At 43.7% G+C, this 17,590-nt stretch overlaps 1 protein-coding gene across 1 annotated transcript in view; it reads left to right on the top strand.

Annotated features, from left to right (window-relative positions):
* The window catches only part of LOC128891819 (zinc finger protein 423), an 83,689-nt gene that overhangs the window by 1,159 nt on the left and 64,940 nt on the right, over positions 1-17,590 (top strand). The window contains exons 2-3 of the mRNA XM_054151649.1: positions 10,416-10,496; positions 10,850-10,915. Of these exons, the coding sequence (XP_054007624.1) occupies positions 10,416-10,496; positions 10,850-10,915 (147 nt within the window). The remainder of the gene's footprint in view (positions 1-10,415; positions 10,497-10,849; positions 10,916-17,590) is intronic.

The raw sequence follows: 17,590 nt of genomic DNA, 5'->3' as shown, positions 1-17,590 counted from the left end.
AAATAAACAAAACTTTTGATACATCTAATGACAATATACAGAGATTAGGCGTCCAGTCTAAATTAACACATGAATATTAGAAAAACTATTTTTGCTAAAAATTTCATCATACATTTACACAAGAATATAAAATTAGATCTCCAATTTTCTTTTAGCGAACACGATGACTTGCTTTTGGATACATTTTCCATCGTAGCTTAGTCCTTTGCGATCGTATGTCGGCTGAGGGTCGACATAAATTTTTCAAAACCAAAAAATTTCCTCCTTTCATTGGATAACATTGGTTTAATTGTATACTTATGAGAAAGTTTCGATGCTTAAAAATGTTTAATTCTCCCACGTGCACCACTGTTTGCGAATTCATCGCTGACTGTCGCGACACGTGCAAATGAAACGAAGGCTATCGAGACCTTGAGGTCGAGGCTGAACCAAGAAAAGTGCTTCTCGAAGAGAATTATTTTCGTAAATGTATGCAAATATTATTTTGGTCTTTTCACGGGGACGTTTAATATAACGTAAATGGGACTTGCGCAAGTTTTTGAAAATATACGTGCTCATTGCCGGTAACTCTTATTTAAATTGACCAGCGGGAACGTTTTGTAATAAATATTTATAAAAAGGCGATGTTAGTGGTTTCATTGACATTACACATGTCTTGGTAACGTTTCTATTCAGACCATGCTCCTCCTTTTTGAATTCCGTTAAAAATCAGAACTTATTTCATACTTAATATGTCTGTATATCTCAATTAGTTGTTGAGGATGACCTATGACATAAACGGTTATAACTTTGATCATTCTTACATTTTGTTAATATTCTTCGGTAAAAAATATATAGAAGTCCTCGGCTAACAAGAATATCAACGAAAAAATCTATTTACTTGACCCAAGATGAAATACTACCCCCTTAAAGTATCGTGTCCAATCATCCCTACAGTACGACCTATGCCATAAACAACGATAACGTCGTTAATTTTACAATGTTCCCGATACAATTCGCTAGAAATATTTTAAATATCGGAACCGATAAGAATCTCACCAAAACAGTCTGTTTGGTCGACCCAGAGAAAAAAGAGTACCCCGGCAAGAAAAAAAAAAAACATTTTCCACCCCCCGGTAATATGGAAGGGACACGAGTGCAAAGGGTTGATTACAACTACGTCGAGTTCCCGCGACCTGTGTTCGCCGAGTGGAATTCAATGTCACCATTTTGTCCGAGGGAGCGCGTGCCGCGAGTCGATTAGCGTGATCCGCCCCTCCGTACTCCGCAAATGAAAGGGCTCCGGTCCGCGGCTATGTATCGCCTTCGATTAGTTTTCGGGGCACAGGTGTTTGCGAAGGAGGATAAAAAACGCGACGAGGGGCGATGGTGTACGCGGAGGGTACGGAGGAAGGTGAGAACATCGCGTCACAATAGGGTGAACACAAAGGCGCAAGCGTTGCCCTCGCTCGAACGACGATCCGACCGGGACGCGAGCATACGTGTTTCCTGGATGATCGGGATAACGAGAGGGACGGAGCGAGAGCGGGACGGAGAGGGACGGTCACGTGAGCGCGGGAGGAGAGAAAACGTACGTAACAGGGTGAAATCGAGTCGGGGAGGTGGACGTGTCGCGGAAAGGTGAGAGAAAGTGGTTTGCCGAATGAAAGAAAGTCGAGTGGAAATTTAATTTTTTTTTTCTTTTTTTTGCCTGTTTTGAGGCTGAAATTGATTAGATCGTTCGGAGGATAGCGCAGGAGTCCAATCGATTCGAACGCACGATCCTTCGATCTACAGTTGACCGCTTTTCCTACACGACCGATTTAGCATCCTAGTCTGCCAGTCAACGTGATAAATGTTCGAGCCAATGAGCTCTAGGCGGATAAAGCTTCAAATGTCCGTCGCGACTTTCGTTATTAGCAAAAACAAAATCGTAAAGGTCCGTTTGTACAAACGGCTTGGGTAATCGAATAAGGAAGAGAAGGTTTAGAAAAGGGAAGACGTTAAAGTGGCCTGTTTCCAGCGGAACACCCTGTAGAGTAGGTCTCGCAGTAGGATGGACGAGAGTTGGGAGGATGAAGATGGAAAGAGGGAGACAGAGTCAGTAGTCAGCCAGGATGGAATTAGGTGGAAACCCGCGGGACTGGTGCCTCTCCCCACGGAATTCCCGGCCTCTGTAATCACCAGTTCTCCTATCCTATCCAATTCTGGTCGCGCTGCTCCCTTCCTCTTCTCGCCTTTGCTATTTTCCCACCTTCTTCCTCTTTCTGCCCTTTGCAACGTCTTTTTTTCCAATCTCTTTTTTTCTCTATCTTTCTTTTTATTTATTTATTTATTTATTTATATTTTTGATTTCACCCGTCTCGCTCCCTTTTCGTCCGACGTTCTGCCCCGTCCGCGGGTCGTTTTCTTCCTTCCGCGGAGCTATTTCCTACCGTTTTCTTCGTCCTCTTTTTGTCATCGCGTCGAGATACACCGGCGTCCGTTACGCGTCACACGCGTCGCGCGAATTCCGCGGGAATCGTGAACCGTAAAACACCTGGTGCTTGGGAGCTCTAGCGGGGGTATTATCGGAGAGATGATTTCCGGAGGAAAATAGGGTTCAAAAAGTGTTTAGAAGTAATTAGACTACTTGTTGAATGGACGCTCTTTTTTGGGCTAGTTTCGAAGATATTTGAGAATTTTTTGGGGGCAAGAGTATGGGGATAAAAAATAAAGCTGTGCTTTAAAAAAAAAACCTCGATGTCTTGATGACGGTTTCTAATAGAAATCCTAAGGTTTCGTGTTCGACGAGTCCAAAAGAATAATTTTGTTAAATAGTCCACGGCGTATAACCTTTCCAATGAAAAAAAAAAAAAAAAAACATACTACATCCATTCGATAATTTTTCTTGAGTAAATTCTCGAGAAAGTTCTCGTTTTCGGTTGCCAGTGGTATGTTGCCCCGAAGTATCGAGTTTGAATGAATAATGAAAACCAAGCTGTCGGTCTTGCGGGATGGTCCACCGAGAATTATTCGGCGTAGAGAACGGGGAAGGCTCATTCCGCGTCCTCGACTTATATTTTCCCAAAGAATCGTCTCCTTTTCAGCTGCGAGCGCGTATCACGTAACCCCGCGTCGTATAATAATTTAACGAAAAGCCGCAAACTTAATCCTAGTTAGAAGTTGCATTATAATCACTATAACCACGGGGGGACTGGAATTAGGGCTGTCACTGCAAAAACTAATAGCGGATTAAGTTTTAGAGAAGCCGCGATTAAAGGGATTAAAATCGTTAGCTGGAAATTTACATTGTACCACTCGTGCTGCTGGACGATACGATGTTTCTTCAGTCATTTTGTATTAATCGATTAGGGTGAAGCGGTCGGTCGTTGAATTGGTCCGGATGTGAAATTTTGGAGCAGAAAAATTGTGTCGGTTGGACGCTGTAAGGGAAGGGTCGATTTGTGGATTTTTATTGGGCGAAGTGGTTTTCTTTTTCTTTTTCGATTCTTTTATATTAGCGTTAGAGTTAGAGAATGAACTTTGCTAAAAAAGTATCGTAAAGCAGTAAAATCCAAAATATATATGTGTGGGCATAATAAACTAAATTAGGCGTATTATGCATTTAAATACGAGTGGACCGAGCAGATATTTTCCTTTCTGGATAAAATCACAAAGCTTTGAATAATATTGATAGATGATATCAAAGAATTGGAATTCCTTTAAATAGGAAGGATGAGGTACGAGTGTCCTCAGTCATAAAGAATTAAACGATCCAAAATAATAGAAAATCCTCGATCGTCGAATGAAAGCTGTTAATAATGGTTGAAATCGGTGTGTTAATTAAGAGATTATTATTATGCATTCACGCGAGAGACGCAAATTACAATCACGACCCTGAAGCATAATGCGCAGTGATTCGGCTCGTTGCGTCCTGCTTCCTCGATTATAATGTTTACGTTCATACGATCAGAGACACGCGAATATTCCTATGTAATGTCGAATACTAATGACGAATATTTATTGAAAAAGTCACGGTGAGAAGTTCCTGCTCGACATCGTCGCGATCGTGGATAAAGAATTGTGTTTCTTTGGCTTTCAAATAATACTTTTCGATAGTTGAAAAACCTTTTATAATTTCTTCTCCGTAAAGAAAATACTCCAAATTCCTTACATAATACTCGGCCCTCTAAAGTGATTTCTCCCATTTAAAAGATGTTAGAAAGATCCCGTTAGCCATCCAACTTGAAGAAAATGTTTAATCGCGATCCCTCGAAATCCTGGAACAGCATTTCGAAGCTGCACGCAGTGGCGTCGAATCGAGGGTGATGGTTTTTGTCGCGGGGTTGGTTTGTCGACGAAAATTGCGAATCGCTGATCGAGTTCGGTCCAGGCGCGCACGCGGGACCATAATTTCGTTGCTGAAGGAACAGAGAGAGCGGGGCAGAAATCGCGCGTTTCCGGCGAAAGCAATTCGATGTCGTCCTATCGGATCAGCAGCCACCACCACCGACGCACACAGAACACATCACGAACAGGCGGTTAGCCACGAAATAGCAAGCCTGGCCGATAGCATTGCGAGCATAGGTGATATAGGGTGTCGCTAATTAATGCACGATAATGAACCTGGGCGCAACCGAAGCTGTATTAATGGATTCCAATGCCCGTCATAACGTGGACGATCCGTAGGTGCATCGGAACCGTTCGTAATTGCGTTAATGGAGGCCCATCTGTTTGCGCTGTCGGCTTTTGGGCTACTTCTGCTCGTCACTCGTCCGCGAAATAATCATATCTCCGCGAGCTAACTGGTACCGCGGGCGCCTGTCGTCGCTCCAAATTCGTCAAATTTCACGGATTTCGATGGAAATGGTTCTCGTCGCGTCCATTTTTCACCAATTTTCCCTGTACTCTTGGAAAATTGTTAACGCGACGCCTTTTTTTTTTTTTTTTTTTTTTAAATATAGGGTTCACGAAAGGAGCTTTACAATTCTCAAATTTTTAATAGCGGATTAACAACTATCCTGTTGCTTCGATTTTTATCGTGTACTTCAGGAAGACTTGAAGGAAGATAGTATATTTGGTCGACGTTAGGGTGAAATGGTCAATCATTGAATCGGTTTAAAAGTTGATTTCTCGAGCAGAATGGTTGAACGTTGTACAGGAAGGCTCGATTTAGTATTATATATATTTTTCTCGTATTCGTTTATATCAGCGAAGTGTGTAGTGGATGCACGAGTTAGATAATAAATATTCTCAAGAAATATTGCAAGGCAGTCAAACTTCCATAAGTGGTGTGTCTCGATGCTGGTTTTTAAGTACTTGTTGATTTACACACCTGGGAGAAAGAAATGAAATTTTCTCAAGTACATTAGCGGAGTTGCAGCAATGTACAGGCCGAGATAAAGTGGTCGGGACGTTCGAGACGGCACTGTTTTAAAAGTGCCCGGCATGCGGAAGGCTGCGCAGCTACCCCCCAGGATGGCGAAGAGACGACGGGGAAGACGGTCCGCGGCTTAGACATTCCCGAGATGCGGTATTCCTTTGAGGCGAGGCCACGCGTTGACGTCCCACGACTTGGCGTCCCTTTTGCGGCGAATTGTGCGTCGCGTGCTATGAGAATCGCAATCAACGACTACCTTTTGTACGTGTCGCGTGCACCAGTTGCGTCTCGCCGACTCGCGAGCTCGAAGATGCGATAAAAAGGTCAGATGCGTTAGGTTGGGTCACGTGAAATGTCGTTTACAAAGGGTTTCGCAAAGGGAGGTTTGGGATTTTTGTTCTCGGAGACACGCAAATTATGTGCGAGATACGGGAAGGGAAGATGCTTAAAGCGAAGATACGTAAAGGGATGGTGTTTAAAGCAATGATACACAAAGCAATACTACGTAAGGAAAAGGTATTCGAAGCGTAGGTATCTACGTGAAAATATGATCCTACATAAAGACCACTATACCGACTATAGGAATCGATTACTCTCGCCACAGAAACGGATGTAAAACTTGAGTAAAAACTCGCGAAATCGTAAAAATTCATCGAAGTAACGAAAAGATTCCGAGCAGCTGGACAGAAGAAATATTTCGGGCAGAATGGCGGCGCCAAAGTTATCCGCAATATCCCGAGTGTGCTCCAGGTAGCGTGTCGGAGCCAGAGGGTATTCGTCGGTGGATGCGAGGGTCCCGCGGGAGTCTGAGCCCGCGTCAGAGCTGGCCGGGTTAGGTTCCCGCGGGAATCAGCTCGACTTCCCTTGTAGCAGCCACCCAGCAGCCAGGTCTACCGCAGCGGAGCAGCCCTTCCCGATGGCTGCTCGCTCGGCTGTCTGGCTGCCTGTCACGAGTCCAAGACGTACGGCTGCTGCATCCGGGGAGCAGAGATAGCAGTCGCTCCGTATAACCCGCAGGGCGCTCCTTTATTCACGGCATATCGATTAATGACTCGAAGCCCTGGTGGCTTCCTAACCGCTCCTCTCCAGCCTACGGGATCGACGTCTCGGGCCATCTCGCGACCTGTCGATCCCCCAGAGATATCGTTAGCGGGATTATCGTAACCGGTAATCGGCGCTCGTCGTTCCTCTTCCTTCGACGCTTTCGCGATCAGCTCACTCTGTTCGCGGTTGTACCCCGAAATTACGAACTCGAGTTGCTTGTAGGAAGATAACGAAATTATTACAATCGTAGTTTGTTTACCGAAGCATATTATGGAATTTATTCTTCGAGACGGAAAAGAAACTTTAATTAGAATATTAAAGATGTTAAAACATGTTAAAACATGTTTTTTCCTGAAAATACCTCTCCTTTTTGTACAATTAGTGTCGTATACTCTTAAAACACAGACTAAAAGCCGATCATAGAAAATTCTTGACGAATCTGAAACTTCGTACAACGTAGAACTCGAGCTTCATATCGTCAGAGAACTGAATGTTAAAGGTCCGTTTAACTCTTCTATACAAGATTGTCAGTTTCAAACGTAAATGTATCGATGTTATCAAAAGTCGTCTGAGCACCGCAACCGACTGCAGTTTTACGGTTCGCCTTTGTCACGCGTCGGTTGGGAATGTATCCGAAGACGTTATCGAAAGTACAACCGCTACCGGGGTTAAGCCGCAATATGCAGTTATCCCCCGACGAGGGTGCACGCGGGTCATAATAATACGTCCGTTTAACGTTGGCCACGACCCCTTCGCCAGGAGGGCCGAGATTGCGACCTGTATTTTCGAGAGCTTACATCGCCATCTTCGTCCTGGTCGGCGAACAGTCCACGGAGCTGTTCTACGTCTAAGACCAGACAGTATTACGGTGCCTTCTTACGCTCATATCGTACGTAAACACAGGTGCACACGCGCACGAAGCCACACGTGGAGCCCAGCTCCGCCTGAGATGATAGCCAATCCCCTTACCTTTACGATTATTGTCAGACCGCGCTATTCTGTCTCGCCGCCGAATTGTTTACAGTATTTACGATAGATCGAGTCCCAGCGAGCAACCAGATGCATACGAAGCAGCCTCGGTTACTCGGTATTCCGCGTGCTGGGATATGCCCACCTCCCCTGGATCTCAACCCTATGGACCGAGAAATTGCGAGTCCAACTTTCCCGTGAACTCTGGATCTTAATTTTGGTTGCTTCGATCGCTATTTTATCCAAGAGTTTCGTGGCTCATTCGGTGAGAGAAGATTGGGAGACAGTTGTTAGTTACGGATGTGGAGGGCGATAGGAATTGAGTAGACTGTTGGATGAAGATGACGATTAGTCGGAGGATCAAGGATTCTAGGGCTTTTTAGGGCCAGGGAAAGAGCATAAAGAACATAGGAAGTGACTTCGCTGCTTCACTTCGGGGTAGAAATTGTTCCTCTACATTGTGAGTTACTATAAACCAGAGTCATTACCTTCGGTACTCGAAAAAGGAGTTTCTTCGTAGCGAAAGTAAAGAGATAACCGGTTCCTCGAAAGGGGCCAAAGTTCAGCAGCAATTATCGAGACAAGATAGGACCAACGGAAAAATCCTCCCTGGCAGGAGTTCTCGATGATGGACGAACCATTAGTTGCTGGTATTGTCGGCTGCGCGTTGCTCGACAGGAGCCTTGACAGTTGACAGGGTTGGAGGGTGCGAAGGTTCAATCGAAGGGTGGTTGCCAGCAGTGCCTTGGCCTGATGTCTTCTGGAATATTTAAGACCAGCTTCCATCCCTTGGTTCGATGCGTTCGTTGTTTCTCGTCTGCGGGCTAATGCCTCTTGCATGGGAAGTATGATCGTCTCTCTGTCTGTCTCGAGGCTTTCCGATAAACTCCATGGTCGCAGGACTTTCCTCTGGTAGCTTCGTCAAACTTTTCCGATTACTATGCTCTCCAGGAGCGCATCGGTGTCTTGTATCTAACTTGTTCGTTGGATACTTTACGGTTCTTCGTAACTTCGGAGCTAATTTTTGCGGAGGCGCTCGTTATCGTTCGGAATAACAAGTGTAGGGTGCTCGCGGAGATTTCTGTCGGTCAGACGCTTTATACTGTGTTTGGAGAAGGAGGATTTTTAGAGATTGGAGGAGGTGTGACTTTTGGATACCGATGTAGGTGTTCTTCGAAGTTAGAAGGTTCAGAAAGGACAGAAGGTGGAAATGGTGTGTCTCTCGTTCTCAGTTTAGTCAGTCTAGTGGATTCACTGATAAGGCTACCTAGGCAGCACTATTTGTTTTTAACCATTTGAGGGATACTTACACATGTGTGTATTTGCTTTAACCACGTATTCGACTATCTTACGATTCAAATTCCAACTTTGGATATTTTACTCGGCTCTCTACTAGAATAACCCTCAATGATTAATCGTATATGTATATCGACTGATCTCGTTTATCTAAAAGCTGAAGGAGAAAAGAATCGCGCGCTCGAAGTGGCAAGTTTGTCGATCTCGTGACCGGGAAGGAGAGAAAGAGAGGATAGGATAGAGAGAGGATAGAATACAGTGGGAGAAGAGTTGGAGGGAATGGGAGGTGGTTGCATGCAAAATAACAAACGACCTGTTGGCCACGTGGACAGCGGTGTAATTTTTTAAGTTTAATTTTGTGGTCCCACGTGACAAACGGATGGCTCCTACTGTACGGCAGTCACGTCAGTGCGCTCCCCGGGTATATTTCATTCCGAAAACACGGTTCGTCGTTTCGCTTTTGATGATATACAGCGACGAACGGTTCCTCGCCCACAGCCAGGATACTTTACGATCGCGAACCTTTTGGACGCGATTCGAAAACTTCCCGTGGCCGTTTTCCGCGGAAGCGAGGTGCCCTTTGTTCTGAATGGAGTTTTCACCGGTCGAACAAGCTTCCACCAAATGGGACCCGGTTTTCTGGATTGCGAAAGAGGAAACGCTGATAGGATAAGCGTTCGAGTCGAGTACAGTGCGGTCCATAATATGTGGATACGATTTCGGAATTGTCTGGAGTTTGGAAAGTGGAGGAAAAGGTTTAACGAGGGTTTACGCAAAATTGGGTGGTAAAAATGATGAGTGGACATTTTTATTATTTAATTCGAAGGTAGTTGTTGAACGAGTAGTGTGACACGTGTTTGAACCAAGTACGGGTTAACTGTAATTATTATTTAATTAATAAGGCCACCTTCCAAAACCTCTAAGGCGTGGCGCAGATCATTAGGAGGGTCGAAAAGGGTCGATTCTTATTATGTCTCGAACGTTTTTGACCCTCTTTGCTAGCTCTGCCTTATAAAGCAGTAGTAGCAGAAGGGTGCATATCGTAGTGCTATTTTAAACATGAAATTCTTAAAAACTTAATGGTTCCTGTTAAATAATCGTAGTTTTTATAGCATTTTTATAATTCAACGCAAGTGCAGGTTTTACCACGTCGAAAGAAATTGAAAAATAAATGAATGGAAAGGAAAGTCATGTTTGGAAACCAAAATTGAAATAACAAAACGTAACTGTTATTAATTTAAGAATAGCCAATAATTGGTTTTTTATTTGTATTTTAAATGTTATTCTGAGACTAAACACGCACAAAGTATATAATGAATTATTTAAATATTCCCTATCGTATGCGATACAAAACTTATTGGTTCTTATCGAATCCTAAGAAAAACTGAAACAATCAGACCACGACCCAGTAGAATTTTTGTCATCCTTATTCCATCTTCTAAATTATGCCCACATTCTCCTCGCTTTGCCTTGTAGGTACTCTTGGTGAAGCGCTTCCGCGAAAGTTATTCGCGTCGTTACGTTTGATACGTAAATCTTGTTCAGTAACTGGCCGATAGTCCGCAAAAAGCTTCTTATTAATCGTTCCACGAGTCTCTTTGTGTTACCCGCAATCCATATTCATATCGCGTGGAGTGCGAGGCTCTTTCGCGCACAGGGCTCGAATTACAATTTTATTGGTTGTTTTTCTTGGGAAATACAGATTTTATTCTTCGCCGGTGATATGCAAATGAAACGGAATTAATGGTTGCTTGTCCCTCCGCAGGAGACGAAGAGTGGGACGACGGTAACGAGCAGAATGTCCTGGAGGCGGCCGAGCAGGATAATGGGACAACGGGAATTAAGCGTGAGTGTTGCTAAATACTTTGCCTGTTATCAAATATTTACGGAAATCTGCTGGCCAATTTTTTCGGTTTACCGTTTTTTTCTCTTTCACAAGTTTTCGTCGATTTTAACGGACACAAATGTTTTTTGTAGACCATAAAAGAACGTCTTTCTTTTTTGCTCTGTTGTATTTAAATTGGTAAGGCGTGTTTCCAAATTGTATTCATTTAAACTTTCCTAGAATGCATAATATAATAATGGAAATTAAAGCATGTATACATTTAGGTCTTTACTTTTGGCCAATGCTAAGAAATATATATATTATATATATATGTGTCAATTAGACAATTTAATCTGGTCAATTTCTTTTTACAGACGACGAAGAGGAGGATGAGGAGGAGGAGGAGGAGCTGCAGCGTGCGTTCAGTCTTCACTCCGAGGGTGAGTAAAATAATTCAATAATTGTACACTTCGAAATTATAGGGTAACGTTGTTTTTATTCATATCGATTGATTAAAGAAAACCTCTGGTCAAATTAAGTGCCAGGGAAACTCTCGAATTAATAAATACAAAACATCGAATTTCACGAAATAAAAATATATATTTTCCAAGTTCATTGAATACTAAATCAATATTTAAAAAAAATACTTGCACGCTCGCCATTTTGGAAAACACCGAACTCGAGCATACTTTGAGCGCGAATACAACGAGAACGTTACAGAATCACCGTGGTATCCGATTCGAAACGTCGAAGAAATAATCTGATCCTCCCCGATGTGTTTCGCGTGCTGTATTCGTTTCTCGGCCAGTTAAAAGATCAACGCACAGGTTGCATTCTGGTCTGTTCGAAGATCTACTTTCGCGAATCTCTCGGCATGGGCTTTGAATACTCGGGACAATGAAGTATTGCAACCAGGCAACCGTAGTTATGCGCGTAACAATAGGGCAAGAATTGAGGGAGGCGTGTGTAGTCGTTGCATTCTGGTGCATTACTTTTATCAGTTCTCGCGGGACGTTGCCTTGCACTACCCGCGACGCAACAATGCGTTCAGACGCACCGTCATTGTTCGTAGACACTCAAGAAACATAGACCCACCTTAGACTCTATGAATATGGGATTCCTTCGTCCCGAAGGATACGACGGTGCCGCGCGAATCGCGCGACGACCGATGAGGACACGTTTTACTCGCTGGAGATGGGATTTATCATTATTTGAATATTCTTATTGGAATATCGTTATTCGTATATTCCTATTGGAATATCATTATTAAAATATTCTTATTGGAATATCGTTATTCGAATATTTAAACTAGCACGAAATTGGAAAAAATAAAAAAAAAAAAAAAAAAAAAATTCTAACAGTACATTTTACACTTTTACACTTTACATTTGCATTTTATATCTAATATACGTACATACATTTTGTAAGTTTTTCTATAATCTAACGTACAACAAGAATATGCCGAATATCTATTTACCTATATACATTTCACAAGCTAGTTGCTAATTTCCGATAATAGTGTGGATCGATGATAAACAGTGCAAGATAACCAATTACCAAAGTTTGGTTTTCCAAATTGTAGGATGTAACGATGTTGCCTTTCCATTCCGGTTGTCGCATTAAATTTCATGGAAGGGTTGTTTCCAGTCGAAATTTCTCCACATATCGTGCATAGCATATAGGTGGGAGAAGAAGTACTAGCTGTGGCAATTCCTTTCAGAATGGTAATAGGGGCTCAGGTGGCAAAGGTGATCCGACCCTGCTTATTATGTCGATATATCGTAGCTAAAGTACAGGCAAGGAACAATAGTATCTTAACGATACGGGGCTGGCATTGTTTTTCCCCCTCGTGCATCATCTAATATCCTCTTACAACTCCTCTCTTCATCTCTATGCTTTTATTTTCTTATCTATTTTAGGAAATTCTAATTGTAATTCTTCTTTTTCGTTTTTTTAATTCCTTCGATACCGTACGCGATACACTGAAATTATAGTAACGCGTTCAACATTGGAAATTTTCATTAATTACCCACTCAACGTTTTCATATATGGTCTCTTCGAAAAATCGTCGTCGTTCATCTCTGACAGTGGTAAAAAATCGTCATACGGAACAATGAATCAGATATTAGCGGAAAAATTGTCCACTTTCGACGCGGTTGCAACCTCGAAAATACGCAGTGAATCTCAATTAAACGAATTACATCGATTCACGCTCGCGTGCGGAATAAACGCCCGGAGCACGAACATTTTCCACGAACAGCTTTATGCATCCCAGAGCATAATATTCTTCGGAAATCGAGCGCCCCCGGAGGATTCATCCTTCGCGAGCTGGATGATTGTATAATTATACCGTCGAAAAGTTAGTATTGTTTGTAAAATATCCCGAACGCATCAACCAGGAAACATAAAAGGTTCTCCGAAAGAGGAGTTTTATGACTTTTTTTTTTTTTTTAATCGAACATGAATGCTACATGAAATTATCCCATTTATATAACTTAAAATATATTACATATTTTTACATTTTAAAATTATATGCGAATTATATTTTACAATTGAGTAATTTGTAATATAATTCCTATAGTATATTACAGTATATAATCTATACTATCGCAAGTAATAGCATGTACTATAGTAGTATATATTGTTAAACTTTTACTTGTTCATCGTGACAAATGTTTTATAGTAAATAATTACAATTTTGTCATCCACTCAGCCTACGAATTTGACGCAAATAGAATAGAAACAGAAAAAATTCAAGTCGAAAGGGTTAAGAAATTGCGTTCCTGAAATTTCGTTCCTGCTGTGATGTTCAGGGCGTGTCTGACGGTACCCAACAAGTGAAAACATCTTGAAGAGGCCTAGAAACCCAGTCTCTCGCGTTGACACGTTGCATTTACCAGACACGTATCCAGCTCGTTAAAAGCCCCGAAGGCTTCTTCGGTTGGCGTTTCACGAAGCCTCTCGCGTAATCTCGTCTAACGATTCCCCGAGACCAATCTCTCCCGAGCCCCTATAAAATTTCGCGAGTCGTTGTTACGTAACCGGGAAGAGCCCAGCTACGAAAGATTCGTACCTTGGCGGACGGCAGGCAGGACCTCTTCCTCCCTCGAGGAGGAAGCGAGATCCGACTTTTATCCGTTTCCTCCCTGTACCGGCCGATTATTATTTCAGGTTACCTTTCGCCAAGTGTACTTGCGCGCGCTTTATACTCCAAGGTAAAACCGGCTTGGAGGAGCTCGGAACGAGGTTGTATCCCCGAGGAGGCAACCGTCTCCCACGGGAGATGCCTCGATGCCTCTCCTCTCTCTCTCTACCTGTTCGCCTGAAAACATCGAGGCTCCTTCGTTTCTTTAATACATGGCCTCCGCCGACGCTGCTCATTACCTCGGAATAAAATGACGCAACCGTTAGTGCTACAGGATTTTCCAGCGTCGTTTTTTAGTCCCCCACAAGAGGCATTCGTCAGGGTCTAGGAATAGTTTGAATTGCGTACGAAGTAGCACTGGGAGTTCTGGAATCACGAGTATATATTAGATATTTTTGGGATTTTGGGGATACGTTTAACTCGTTCACTGGCAGGGAAATTTGAAGCGTTTCGCCTTGGCCGCCAAGATTTAATCCATATGTGTAGTCTGGGTTATTATTTTGCTAATAAAACGTGATACTAAATTTGTTGTTTTAGAAAGAAAATGTACGATCTTTTTAAGCAATAATTCGTGAGTCAAACGTCTATAAACGTATCCCTTGAGTAATTGCAATCAGTTTCAACTACGAGACATCTGACAACAGAAAATTAATTTTTACTCGTTATAGTAAACATGTTTCATCAACCCCCCAAACGTGAGTCTTTTCGTGGATCGGCCTGTACACACCCCTCTCCAGTTGCATATGATCGGTGTATTATGATTACCCTGGGAATATTGGCTCGGTCTCATCCTCTGGAGGTCGCGTAGTCGAGTGACGAGGGGGTTGGGGATGGGTTAACGCCTTACAGCGGCCACCGCTAGAAGAATCCAACCGAGGGGGATGGCTTCTGCGCGATGCTGTTGCTAGCTTTTTCCAACGGGAAAAGGGTTGTCGTCGCCGCGAGTCTCAGCCCTCGGTGGGTCTCGATTATTCGAACAACACGCCTGGCGCATCCGTTCTTTTCCTTGTTTTCTTCATCCCCCTTACCGCATCGAGTCGGGTGCAGCCAATTAGGAATTAGCGACGCGCGTATATTGTCGGGCAACAAACGATCCTCGGGCCGTCGAGGATCGCGTTCAGCTAACTGAATAGGAAACTGTTTGCTTGGAAACGATTCGAGGAATTGAGAAAAGCTGACGATCGCTGGATTAACGCGTTGCCGAACAATCAGATTGTTCTTTCAATCAATTTCAACGGGCTGTGAGGCTCGTCGTTGGTACTTTTCAAACATCCTGTAGCTGGTTGCCTTGTGCTGATAATTTGGGTATGGTTCTTAAGTAGATTGAGTGCTGTTGGGTTCGATTTTTTATTTCAAGAGTTTCACGATTTTTCGATTATTATAGAATATAGAATTAGAATTATTATTGTTAATATAGAACTACCTACAAAATATTTAAATATCGAAAGGCTTGATAATTCGCTATTCAAACTGAAAGATAAATGACCGAGCCCCGTAGGACCACGCAGAATTTTACAATAATTTTTGGAATGCTTCCAATTCAGGATCACAATGTATAATAAAGGATTAATCATTCGCACTGTCCAGAAGTCAATAGAAAAATAAAAAAAAACGTTGATCCTTTCATTTTACTGTTGATTTTTTGATAGTGCGAGTGATACTATCAGCTGGGACAGGTTCGTAGTGCAATCCGATAATGGTTGAACGAAAAAGTTGTCGAGTCGGTCCCGTGACGGATTGAAATCTCTGACATTAAGAAAATGGGGATCGCAGCTCCCAGTGGGAGAAGTTGGAAGGTCCTTCGACCTGATGGTGGGTGACGAAAAGCGAGAGGGTGGTAGGAAGATTATGCGAAAGCTGTTTGAGAAGCAACGTCTGCACTGTCTTTTAAGTATTACCGATAAGTACTGATACCTCACCTTCCAAAAAATAATAACGTTACTTCACTCTGCCGAAATTGTATAGAAGAAAAAAAAAACAAAAAAAAATCATAAATAATGTAAAGGGGACAAAAATAAGTTTATTTTATAGTTGATACAGGTCTTGTTCTTTTTCTATATTATTGGAGTGATACGTAAGATCGTTCGTTACTTATAATGGAAAATTGATTTGGACACATGAAAGCTATCGTTTGAATCAGACAAATTTTTTGAATAGATAGAGAGAGTACGAATACTTACGGGACTGGTTACGTATATCCGAATTTCGATTTAACGACTAACGGAATAAACAATTGCACGTCTTTTGTTCGTAACCGGCGGTGTTTATCCGGATAAGAATTCTGGCCATCTCTGTAGCAGCAAGGTTTCTACTTGGTCGGGCACGCAGCGACCGCAAAGGGTTAATAAGAAGCGATAGAAAATTTGAAAAGACTCGAGCAAAGGGTGAGGTTCTTTGGTTCTTCGCGGGAAGGTAGAAAGTCCCTGTAGCCGGTGGTGTTGCGACGTAGGATCCAAGAGGTAACGGGAGGAAGAGGACGCGGAGGTAAAGAGGGCGCCGAGGGACGAGGAGAGGAGGTGGAGAACACGCGAGGGGAGTTGGGCGAGGGTATATTATGGGGAATGCCAGGGGAATCCCGAGGGATCGCGGGAGCAGCCCAGTGCGCATGCGTCGAGCTGATTAGTTCTCCCTCTTCCCTTCTCCCTCACCCATCCCTTTTCTCCGCTTTCGCGTTCCCGAGTGCTGGCAGCGCCAGAGGAGAGCACGGAGTCCCGAGGGATCTGGCCCCGCTGCCTCTTCGCACTTTCCACCCTCCTCGTACCCTCCTTTTTTCCTCCTCTCTTCCTCCCTCAACGTCCTCCTCGCCCCCTTCGTTCCCGCTTTCTGTGTACTTTGCCGTCTTTCCGTTTCTCTCGATTTCGTTTCGCTATCCGACCCTCTGCTCTCCACCACCACCACCACCCTCCCCCCCTCCCCTCCCTCCTCTTCTCGCCCCCACCTCCTTTCTGTTTCTCTTTGGATTTTTGTCCTTCGCAGTCGCTCCGTAGCTTTGTCCTTGTTGCGCCGACGCGTCCACGTATTCCCGGTATCGCAACCGCTAATGAAGCTTTCCTTCGATGCTCTCGCGGAGCTTTCGGAGGATTCCGCCGTCGCCGCCGCGAGAACTTTGGGCTACTTCCGCTCGGAGTCCTTGGCTAACTTTATTTCACGAATTCTAATTAATACGTGCCGTGAGGTATCGAGGTGGGACATCCGTGTCTGACGGAGTCATGGGAAGGAGGAGGAGGAGGGGGGGCGGGGGCGGGAGCGGGGGCTGGCACGTTTTCGAATTTGGCTCGTTTCGCATGTTTCTACTCGTTCGTGGGAAGCGTTGGTGTTTTCGGGGAGCGGTGGGAGGGAAATGAATTACTCATCGGGACGAGAAGGCGAAGATCGTAGGGATGGGCGCTACTTTTTTTTCCAATTTTTTTTAGGAATTGGCACAAAAGGAGACTAAATTACGGGTCATGCGAGAAGGTGAAGGTCAGAGTCATGTCATTTCTTTCGTATTTTTATATACTGAAATTGTAAGACTTAGTACGTAGGAAAATAAATTGATTATTATTAACTAATAATGATCACGATAATCGTCACCTGTGATGACGAGATATACGAGTCGTTACAGAGGACGTGTCCTTTCGTTTCCATCCAGGTGAACGACATAAGAAGCTCGTGTTAATACGATGCGCACCCTTTCATCCCTCCCGGCCATTATCTATCAGCGCGGATTCCCTCGCGAGAGAACATTTCGAGTCACGAACCGCGGTTGTTCTCGAATGGCTCTTGATCAAGAGCAAGGAAAACGGCTTTAGGTACAATGGCACTTTCTCGGTGCGACTGTACTCGCCGATATAAGGCTGTCCCAGGTGACGAGCTGCCTCGGGCCATGGCACAGCTCTACGTATCCCTTGGGACCGACTCTAGGTTCTCTCCTTCTATCCCCTTCTCTCTCTCTCTCTCTCTCTCTCTCTCTCTCTCTCTCTCTCTCTCT

The sequence above is a fragment of the Hylaeus anthracinus genome, unplaced genomic scaffold, assembly GCF_026225885.1.
Source record: "Hylaeus anthracinus isolate JK02 unplaced genomic scaffold, UHH_iyHylAnth1.0_haploid 12002, whole genome shotgun sequence".
NCBI lineage: Eukaryota > Metazoa > Arthropoda > Insecta > Hymenoptera > Colletidae > Hylaeus > Hylaeus anthracinus.
Note: the sequence above shows the minus strand (reverse complement) of the source record. Positions and strands in the feature narration are given on the sequence as shown.